At 40.4% G+C, this 12071-nt stretch overlaps 1 protein-coding gene across 3 annotated transcripts in view; it reads right to left on the minus strand.

Annotated features, from left to right (window-relative positions):
* SIM1 (SIM bHLH transcription factor 1) overlaps positions 1–12071 on the minus strand; it is a 124187-nt gene that overhangs the window by 54947 nt on the left and 57169 nt on the right. For all 3 annotated transcript variants that reach the window (XM_056566187.1, XM_056566189.1, XM_056566188.1), the window contains one exon: positions 10857–11004. In XM_056566187.1, the coding sequence (XP_056422162.1) occupies positions 10857–11004 (148 nt within the window). The remainder of the gene's footprint in view (positions 1–10856; positions 11005–12071) is intronic.

The raw sequence follows: 12071 nt of genomic DNA on the forward strand, positions 1-12071 counted from the left end.
ATAAATTGCTTGAAGAAGAGACTACGCCACAACGTAGTATAGGAAGATGGCAAGCCGGGGGAAGCAGTGTAATGATCTGGGCAGTGTTCTGCTGGAAACATTTTGTTCTTGACATTATTGTGGATGTTACTTAAATTTGTACTACTTTCTGCAATCTAAGTATACCCCTTTATGGCAGCAGTATTCCTTAATGGCAGTGCCTACACTGCAAAAAATTTTAAGATATTGTTTTAAGAACTTGACATACAGTTCAAGATGGCATCCATGTTTTTTAAAGTCTAAATCCAAATGAGCATCTCTGGGGGGGAAAAAAATGTGATTCATGAAGGTTCTGCCGTGCAACTTTAAAGGGTTACTCCGCCCCTAGACATCTTATCCCCTATCGAATGGATAGGGGATAAGATGTCAGATCGCGGGGGTCCCGCCGCTGGGTACCCCTGGGATCTCGGCTGCAGGACCCACCTGTTGCGGTGGAGGCTCTCATCCTAACGCCTCAAGACCACGGTGACGTGAGATCGTGACGTCACGACTCCACCCCGTGTGACGGCTGTCACGCCCCCTCCCATAGACTTGCACTGAGGGGCGGGAATGATGTCACATGAGGGCGGAGTCGTGACATCAGGATCTCACGTCACCATGGTCAGGAGCAGAAGCCTCCAGCGTTTCCGGAAGCCGCAACAGGTGGGTCATGCAGCCGAGATCCCGGGGGTCCCCAGCGGCGGGACCCCTGCGATCTGACATCTTATCCCCTATCCTTTGGATAGGGGACAAAATGTCTATGGGCGGAGTACCCCTTTAAGTACTTAGAGTATATATACTGTTAAATGCCAGTCTATGCCTGGATGGGTCAGGGTATTTAAGGTGGCCTGGAAGGAGCCTACACAATTTTAAGCAGGTGGTCCTAATGCTATAGCTGAACCATTTATCTATCCTATCATACACTGATGCACATATACCGTATGTACACTTAGCCTGGAGAGTCTTTAAACAAACTAACCTAATCTGTTTTCAAAGTTCACAGTTTATTAAATCCTCACTCATATAAGTTTTGTCAGAATACTATGTACTTTTTAATAAACCAGATTTTCTCTGGGATATACAATCATCGGATTAGCAAAATGTTCTGTTGCACAGGGCTATTGTCAACAGTCAGCTAATAATGATGAAGTGTATTCCACTGGCTCAAGCCCCCGTGCTCTCACAATACTGTAAATAATCTGAAGGGCTCAATATTAATCACAGATGCCTACAGTAAATTAGCTGCTTAGCTCCATCTCTTGGCTCTGTTCCTCCTAAGATCTTATAATGGGGTGATGAGTGATGATGTCATGAGCAAAGAGCAGATAATAACTCCCGCTGCTTTAAATAAGTGCCCTCTGAATGCCAAGACTGCAGAAAACATATCACGAACAGGACACATTTTCTGGGATAAAATAAGAAGACTATTACTTTACTTGGCTAATTATTTGATCTTCTACAGAAATCTATATACATTAGCTATTTTTTTTTTTGTATATGCATTATCTTATATGTGTATTTATATGCTGATATTGTCTAACCAACATTTATCATCTATTCACAGGATAGGTGATAAATGTATGATCGCGGGGGTCCAGTCACTAGGAATCATTAAAACAGATAAAAGCTGAGTAATGTGCACCCTCAGTCCAATAGGCAATGAATTGATCGGTTTTGTACAAGCATAACTGCTCTTCCATTTAGATGGAGGACTCAAGACCCCAGTTCCCATATTTGTCAGGGGTCCTGGCTGGTTGAACCACCCGTGATGATACATTTTTAATCTATCCTGGGGATATAAATGTTGTTGGCCGGAAAACTACTTTAAGGTGGCCCAATACAATTGTTTACCTCATGCAGTAAATATGTGTAGTATCCTCGTGCTGTATGATTCGTGGCAACTACAGAGAAAGTACAGATGAAAGACCACCCTTAGTTTCTTGATACACCCATCAGTTTTCAAGATATGTGGGTTTAAAGGGGGTACTCCGGCGCTAAGACATCTTATCCCCTATCCAAAGAATAGGGGATAAGATGCCTGATCACGGGGGTCCCGCCGCTGGGGACCCCCTTGATCTCCCACGCTGCACCCCGTTAGAATCAGCCCCTGGAGCGTGCTCGCTTCAGGTATGATTACTGGTGATCACGGGGACGGAGCATAGTGACGTCACGGCTCCCCCCCTCAATGCAAGCCTATGGAGGGGGTGAGACAGCCAGTAATCAGACCCGGAGCGAGAACACTCCGGGGGCTGATTCTAACAGGGTGCGGCATGGAAGATCACGGGGGTCCTTTGGATAGGGGATAAGAAGTCTTATTGCCGGAGTACCCCTTTAATATTTGTCTGACAGTTCAGGGAATCAGTCAGATGGGTGTGTACTTAATTTTAATAATAGCAGTGAATATCAGGTACAGGGCGGAATTATACCATCAGAGGGTGCATATTAGGTACATACGCCCCTCAATGTACAACATTCACATTTCCTGACTGTATAATTCCACCCATCGCCCATCCGAGTTCTTGAATTGTCATACAAACTATAAACCCACGCATCTCAGCAAAAGGAGGGTCTATCAAGAAACTGTAAAAAGATATGTCATCAGGGCACTCTAAGCTATGTAAACAATCTCAGTTTTAGGATATTAACTACAGGTCCTCTTTAAGGGTGTATTCACATGTAGTTTCAACAACAAAAGGTATACCTCCTAACTTTTGATGAATGTAAAGAGGGACCACTCTAGCGACCCAGTCTGCTCTGGCAAATTTTTTACATCAAGCCGCGCCTCTAGCAACGCCCAATCCCAAACAGTCTAGTGTCACTGTGAAAGTAAAAAATTTTGAGGATGCACAGGATCAAATGTATACAGAGTATGTTCTGTAAGATTTTGTTTGAATCTGTCCGAAACATTTTTTTTGCCATTGTCCATGTGTATTTGCAGATTTTCTCAGCATTCTTTCTAGAGGAAATCTCTGTATACATGGAATACGACATAGCATCTATGGGTCTGTACTAAGGAGTTCTGCAAGCATGGGCCCTAACTCTATATAATATTTATATTAGTCACCTTGATCTTGATGGAATAATAATTAATTTTTGAATATCTGAAGTTTAGGGTGACAACTATGAATCTATTTACAGCTTACGTTTGCCCTTTTGCAGAATTTTTCGGCAGACCAGATAGTGATTTTCTAGAATCCCTCTGGATAGTGAAGTCAAAGTAGCAACCTGTCAGACAGCACTCATTTACTATCTAGATTGTGCAGTCTGACAGTTTGCAGCTGTGACCTTCCTGTTTTGGGGAATGTAAGAGCCCCTGTCTTTCCCCACCATAATATTAGTCAGGTTATACCTGGTGATTCATGTCAACAGCCCATGCCTCTCCTAACCCCGGCTGGCCTAGATGATGGGACTTGTAAATGAAGATAGAACGTGTACTGTATATGGAAAAAAATATTAACAGCACAAGTCCCAGAATCCTAGATGGTATAGATGCTCCATAGGGCAATGCAGAGTGTACAGTATAAGCTTCTCAAGGACTAGGCCCCAGCCACCTTTGCTAGTATAGATGCAGGTACTAGTCACAGCACATTAACTTGTTGCTAGTAACCCAGCACTTAACCCCTTAAGGACTCAGGGTTTTTCCGTTTTTGCACTTTCGTTTTTTCCTCCTTACCTTTAAAAAATTATAACCCTTTCAATTTTCCACCTAAAAATCCATATTAACCAAACCAAATCCTTATTTTTTGCGTCGCCAATTCTACTTTGCAGTGACATCAGTCATTTTACCCAAAAATGCATGGCGAAACGGAAAAAAAATCATTGTGCGACAAAATTGAAAAAAAAACGCCATTTTGTAACTTTTGGGGGCTTCCGTTTCTACGCAGTGCATAATTCGGTAAAAATTACACCTTATCATTATTCTGTAGGTCAATACGGTTAAAATGATACCCTACTTATATAGGTTTGATTTTGTCGCACTTCTGGAAAAAATCATAACTACATGCAGGAAAATTTATACGTTTAAAAATGTCATCTTCTGACCCCTATAACTTTTTTATTTTTCCACGTACGGGGCGGTATGAGGACTCATTTTTTGCGCAGTGATCTGAAGTTTTTATTGGTGGGATTTTTGTTTTGATCTGACTTTTTGATCCCTTTTTATTCATTTTTTAATGTTATAAAAAGTTACCAAAATACGCTTTTTTGGACTTTGGAATTTATTTGCGCGTACGCCATTGACCGTACGGCTTAATTAATGATATATTTTTATAGTTCGGACATTTACGCACGCGGCGATACCACATATGTTTATTTTTATTTTTTTTTACACTGTTTTATTTTTCTTATGGGAAAAGGGGGGTGATTCAAACTTTTATTAGGGAAGGGGTTAAATGACCTTTATTAACACTTTTTTTTACTTTTTTTTTGCAGTGTTATAGGTCCCATAGGGACCTATAACACTGCACACACTGATCTTTCATCCTGATCACAGGCGTGTATTAACACGCCTGTGATCAGCATTATCGACGCTTGACTGCTCCTGCCTGGATCTCAGGCACGGAGCAGTCATTCGTCGATCGGACACCGAGGAGGCAGGTAAGAGCCCTCCCGGTGTCCGATCAGCTGTTCGGGACGCCGCGGTGATTTCACCGCGGCGGTCCCGAACAGCCCGACTGAGCAGCCGGGATACTTTCAGTTTCACTTTAGAAGCGGCGGTCAGCTTTGACCGCCGCTTCTAAAGGGTTAATACCGCACATCGCCGCGATCGGCGATGTGTGGTATTAGCCGCGGGTCCCGGCCGTTGATTAGCGCCGGGACCCACGCGATATGATGCGGGATCGCGGCGCGATCCCGCTTCATATCGCGGGAGCCGGCGCAGGACGTAAATATATACGTCCTGCGTCGTTAAGGGGTTAAAGGTGAACTCCGGTAGAAACAAGTGGAAAGCAAATGTTTTCAAATAAACTGGTGCCAGAAAATAGATTTGTAAATTACTTCTATTTTGAAATCTTAGTCCTTCCAGTACTTATCAGCTGCTGTATACTACAGAAAAAATTGTGTAGTTCTTTCCAGTCTTGCAACAGTGCTCTCTGCTGACACCTCTGTCCATGTCAGGAACTGTTCAGATTAAAAGCATATCCTCATAGAAAACCTCTCCTGCTTTGGACAGTTCCTGACACAGACAGAGGTGTCAGCAGAGAGCACTGTTGTAAGGCTGGAAAGAACTTCACAAATTTCTCTGTTGTATATCTGTAGTATACAGCAGCTGATAAGTACTGGAAGGGTTAAGATTTTTAAATAGAAGTAATTTACAAATCTGTTTGACTTTCTGGCACCAGTTGATTTGGAAAAAAAAAATCCACTGGAGTTCCCCTTTAACAGCACTACATAAGTCAGATACTGTTGCATACTAATACTAATACTGGTGCACAGACATGCTATCATACAAGGTGAAAGCACGCCAGCTGCAGAGTGCCAGTCACTGCCCCTGGACATCATCTGCTTACTATGAGCAGGAGGGACACTGCAAAGGGAACTATTGTTATTTTCGGCTATGATGTTCACACTCCAGCCTCCATACACACCAGCTCTGCTCACATTTCCTTAGCAGAGGTTCATATGGTGGGGAGCTCAATGTAATCGCTGTGAAAGCTGGCAGCCAACCAATCAGCCTCCCTGCTTATTACACTGAAAGCACTAAGGCTTCCAGTGAGTGAGAAGCTGGGCAGCAAGCCTATGGGCCAGTTTACCACACTTTAAACTAAACCACTATAGTGTGACTACAAGCAAAGGAGAGGATTCTGTGGGGAGTGGGCCAAAAAAAGGCGTTAGGTAGGTGCAGGGGGAAAGTGACTGAAAAAAAACACTAAACAAATAAACGAAACAGAAGCAAAACTACTGCCTGTACAGAAAACAGACAGGCAGCAGCTTCAGGGTCTGTATGACCTCACTCTGCTTGGACATAAGCTGTTCACAATGATTACTGCCAATGTTGCCTGCTCCTCTGACAGGCTCAACAGCTTCAGCCGCCATGGTTTTCACCTCCTTCTTACTGGTAGCATGCAGGTCATGTTGCTGAGAGGAGGAAGACGAGTGCAAAGCTGACTCCTTTGCAGGGACAGATCGGGGACATACCATAAAGATATCCCAGGACAGCGAGACAGCACCCGAAATCTGGGATTGTCCTGCTGGATCCAGGATGTGTTAACACTGAGTTGCAGACAAAGCCCAGAGAAAAGAGGGGTGCTCTGTGAGGGAAAAAAAATCTAAGTGCAACAATTTCTTTATCCCCTTCAGGATGCAGACAATTTTCGTTTTTGCATTTTCTTTTTTTAGTATGAGTACAGCAATACTCAATTCGTATAGTTTTTGTTGTGTTTTATGTTTTACTACTATAAAAAAATTTACTTAAAAATAAATGTTCCCATTGCCATACTCTGACCTCCTAGACTCCTCCTTCTCCTCAGTATACAGTGTAGCTTCAGGAATTTCAATCACACAATAAGGAAGGTTGTTGCCGCTCCATACACTTAAAGGAGTACTGAAGCCTTAAACAACGTATCTCCTATCAGCAGGATAGGGTATACGTGTCTGAGCACGGGGGGGGGTGTATCCAACCACTGGGACACACACAAACACATACTCCGCGCAATCTCCCATACGGGGACCCAGAACTGCCGCGGCTCTTGTGTCCTCAACCTCACTAAGAGGCACGCCCGCTCCATTCAGCTCTATGGGAGAGACGGGGATGCACGAACGCTGCATCTCTGCCTCTCCCATAGAGTTACATGGATGAGGCGTGTCGGCCGTGGCATCAGGCTGCAATTGACATGCCTCCCACATGGGGAGAGCCGCTACCCAGTACAGAAGATTGCGGGTGTCCCAGGGTTTGGAGCCCCCCGCAATTAGACACATGTCCCCTATCCTACAGATAGGGGATAAGTTGTCTAAGGCTGCAGTACTCCTTTAATGCCTTTGTGACAGACATACATATGTTATGGAGAGTAAAGGGGTCAACCCAAACTCTAAGATATTCAAATGTTGGAAATTCATAAGTACCATCATCATGACACATTAGAATGTTGCGTTGTACTGTTCACAAGTTCGGTTATTCTACCTTTCCATTTAGCATAGATTTATAATGTAAATATATTTTTACATTTTCTCTACATCAATGACACAAAATAAATCTAAAAAAAAATAACAGACTCTGAACACCTTAAAATAAAATACTGTTTAACATTCTAAAACCCAAGTTTTCTAGGGGTCTCATCTACATACAATGTATTAACACATTTTAACAGTAATTTATTATATACATGTTTTGATAAATCCACTTAACAATGTAACTACTCTATAAATATTAATGATATGGATGTACATAGATAGATCTGTCAGGCTGTCTAGGGGAAAGATATCAAGGGCTTTCATAGGTGGCATTATTCAGGTAACTCACTAATCAGGAACATCTGCCAGTGCTTTTCCACCAATCATTTCCAATTGCAATTCCCATGTTTGAAAACCATCTGCTTTATGTCATTACTATCCTTAAGAGTAACATATTTTTAAGACTTCTGTTACTGTCAACCATTTCTCATATCACATTCCTGAAAGTCCTATCCTTCTCCAGAAAAAGAAATACTTATATATTGAAGCACTGTAATAGGAAGATCATGTTCATAAAGCAGAACTAGTCAAAGAAAGGTACACTTCTTGATCATGGAGTTACTTACTGCTCTCCATAATACACAATAAATATAGTCCACATAAAAAATCTTAAAGTAGCATGGTAAACACTGCTGAGCTTGCACAAAGGATTCCTATAAACAGCTGATGTGGAGCTGACTGTAAGCCAGGCTTGTATCACGCCATGAAGTTATACATCATATTGAGTGCACATGTGTCTAACAGGGGAGTAAATTAATGGTCACACATGCATCTGACACTTCAATGAAGCATGCTAACTCCATCACTGCAACTCTAAGAATAGTGGATTTCTAGAGTCAGGATAAAAACAAACATCTAACATTCACATTAAAGTAAAATAATGAATCATTACAGTGTAGATCTTGTGACTTGTGTTCCCTTGATGTATGGGATACCATAAAGATTCCAAAAATTTGCTTGTGAACTACATGGATATTTGATATTTGGATACAATAAATTGACAATACTGGTGCACCCATGGATAATGAAATGTCCATTGAGGCTACAGAGATTAAGCTGTCCATAGACATCACTAATACCCCTTCAAGGGAGATATTTGTCTACTGCATTAACCTCATTGGTGACTAAAATGCTCCATAAACAGGATTGCTTATTGGCCAAAAAAAAAAAAAAACTGAAAAGATAGGTGTTTTAAATAGACAGATTTAGGTTATCAACAGCTTCCACTTAAATTAAAAGCATCAACCAATAAATATATAGGATTTCCTGCAGACTCTCTGTCAAATTGTTCTAGCAGTGTGATACTGAAGTGGGGAGAATGGTGAGTGCTCTTGTTACGTAATATAATATACAGGGTGGGCCATTTAATGGATACACCTTAATAAAATGGGAATGGTTGGTGATATTAACTTCCTGTTTGTGACAGATTAGTATATGTGAGGGGGGAAACTTTTCAAGATGGGTGGTGACCATGGCGGCCATTTTGAAGTTGGCCATTTTGAATCCAACTTTCGTTTTTTCAATAGGAAGAGGTTCATGTGTCACATGACCCTCTTCCTATTGAAAAACAAAAGTTGGATTCAAAATGGCCAACTTCAAAATGGCCGCCATGGTCACCACCCATCTTGAAAAGTTTCCCCCCTCACATATACTAATCTGTCACAAACAGGAAGTTAATATCACCAACCATTCCCATTTTATTAAGGTATATCCATATAAATGGCCCACCCTGTATAATACATATAAAATACCATTAAACACTAAATATATAATATTGGTGAAAATATATTGTAATATTCCTAAACTCTATATCACTGCTGGGGATGTTGGTGTTTACTGGATACTGTTATATTATATTATATTATTTTCTTTCTTATATAGTGCACTATAGGCTATTTTTAAAGAATAACAAGGATTGTGTGTATGCCTTTTGCTTATCTGTTTTTGCTAAGGTGGACAGTATAGGATATGCTTCATTTTGGTTTACAAATGCACAATGATGTGGGTTCTGTAATGCCCCTAAATTTCCCATGAATCCTCTGGCTTTGGTGGCAGTTTGGTTATTGTAGCTGGTTATCTCATCAGGCTGATAGTACTGGAAATCGCTCAGGTAAACTCATTAGACTTACTATAGGGTTGGTGTCAATTCACACTGTGCAGTTTTATTATTTTAAGTGTATATTTTATTTATTTTTTTGCCATGAGATGAATATGATTTGACCTACAATCATAATTGATGTGTTTTATGTAGATTTGACGTCTATAGATTGTGTTCACACATGGAATTTTTACTGTAGTTTTCATTCAATTTCACTGCATTTCAGCTGTTTGCAACAATTTTCCAAAGTGATGAACAAACCATGACTCCAAATTGTTACAGTATGACCATGATTCAGAGCTTTATTAGTCTCATTAACAGAATAAATAGCCCATTACTAAGGAGGTACTGTTCGGTACTGTCAAGCACTTGCTCCAGCATTTGGAAGCTTCACCCCGCTAAATAAAGAAAGTGACTTAGTATCTGGCAATAAGCAGGTCAAATTACATCATAAACCTTATACAAGGCATATACAGTGAATGGGATGTTATACTATTACAACTAATGCAAAAAGTTCTAATACACTGCACAAACAGAAGAGGAAAGCACTTAATATTAATTGGGATCAATATAGTTTAAGAGTGTATTCACACGTACAGTATTCTGCGCATATTTAATGCATCGGATTTGAAGCTGAAGATTTTAGGCTGTAAAATAAATGACTGAACACAGCATCAAATCTACAGCCTTAAATCCTGTGCATCAAATATGCACAAGATAAGGTACGTGTGACTATACCCTTAGAGAGTCTAATGACGATATATAGGGGGAGATTTATCAAAGCTCATGTACAGGAAGAGTGGCGCAACTACCCATAGCAACCAATCAGATTGCTTCTTTTATTTCAGAGGACTTTTTAAAATTGATATAAGCAATCTGATTGATTGCTGTGGACAACTGCTTTTGGCCTCGAATCATTTGGGCTCTATACTACCATGATACGAAGTCTTGAAACTATTTTTTACTAACTTTTGAACATAAATATTTATGTATGTAATAACTGAAAAAAACAGGCTTCTAACTTTCATCATACATATTGTAGTAATATGTATAAGGAACTGATTTTCTATAATTTATGGAGTAGTCCTAAACTCATGTCGCCAGACTCTACAGGCTCTCACAACAGTAGAGCAGAGATATGGTAATATGCCTTACAGAGAACTGTTGTTACAGTACAGATACTGTATTCCCATGGAAAATCATCTTACTCAGAGTGCTGCTATTCTCTTATGAGCCAGATTTCTTTTATAGTGCACATCAATGGCATCTAACTTCAGTCTCATGCAATAAATAAGCAATGGATTAAAAAATATATTCCATCACTTTTATTTTTATGGATTTATTGGCCAATCTGGTTGAAATTAAGATACTCAGACTGTTCTGTACTGAAGAAAACCAGATGTCCTGTTTAAGTGCTATATAAATATCCCAATACATTTAACGTGTGAACCATAAAGAACCAACAAAGACATTTTTTTCATAAGTAATGTCAGCCAAAAACAGCGGAACATTTGCAAACAAAGACACTGTTTACCAGCCATGATGGAAAACGAAGACACCCAGGTTTACTTACGTGAGAACATAATTCACACTGACAATGCAGTGGGGTCTGGAGGATCGGCTGTTGTGCACAATTGTAGCATAGCTCTGCACCCACACCCAACCACCATGTTTTGCCAGGAACCGATAGTACTTAGTGGTGACTTGACCTTTTACCAGCACTGTAAAGACAAATATAAAGACATCATATGTCATTTTCCAGATATATCAGAGGTATAAGACAGGAGCTTTTCTGGCGTATGCTTTAGACAAAGGCCACTGCTTAGGCATACAGTGACATAAATCAGCATTTGTCTCCCCAAATAAACAAATACCACATGATTTACATTTGTACGGTATCCCACTGCATAGAGTAGCATGGTTGACTACTCATTTCTATACAGCGAAGTAAAATAAGGTACTTCAACACATCCTGACCCAATATATGCCAAAAGGACACTTGACATATACACCAGGGAAGACTCTTTATTTACATATACTTTTGCCTAAAGTAAAAAATACACATGAACAGAACCTGATTTCATAAAGCTTTTTTAATTGTGGAATCTATAGTTTTTTTTTTTAATTTATTTAATGTTACTTATGGTGGAATTACTAGAAGTAGTTTAAAAATTTGCTTTTAGAGAACATGAAAATGTAACCTTTGCTAAAGGGGGCCTTATACCTTCAATAGCTGTCAGATGAATGTTTGTTCAGCCAACATCTAACATTCCTTATCCCTACATACATTTTAACATTCAATTTGACTAAACGTTCACATGTTCTTAGTGGGGTAGGCTGCTTACAAACTTATCTGGCGGCTTATTCTGTAGGAACAGTAGAATTAGGCAGCTGGAATCCAGGATGCCTGATCCTTCTTTCCCCGACACCACCTGTCAGGAAAAGTAAGGAGGAGACCCCCAACCACATTAGCACATCAGTTGATCATCAGGTTAGGCAGCAGTCAGCAGGTTTAGCTGACTTTCCAGAAATGTGTATGGTCAGCCTAAGTTACATGAGTGTATCCCTCAGAACAACATTTCCAAGGCGCAAGCCCTGTTCATTCATGATAAAGGAAACTGTAGATCCAAATCAGCATCCATTCACAAACATATACACACAAATGTCAGTTCTTAGGACTGCATTGCTATGGGTATTGATGAGGATGGTCAGTGTAGAACATATCCAAAGAACAGAAAGAAAGTGTTATCACAAGGACAGATGAAAAGAGATTATGTATCACCTTTAA

This window comes from Hyla sarda, chromosome 3 (genome assembly GCF_029499605.1).
Source record: "Hyla sarda isolate aHylSar1 chromosome 3, aHylSar1.hap1, whole genome shotgun sequence".
Classification (NCBI taxonomy): Eukaryota; Metazoa; Chordata; class Amphibia; order Anura; family Hylidae; genus Hyla; species Hyla sarda.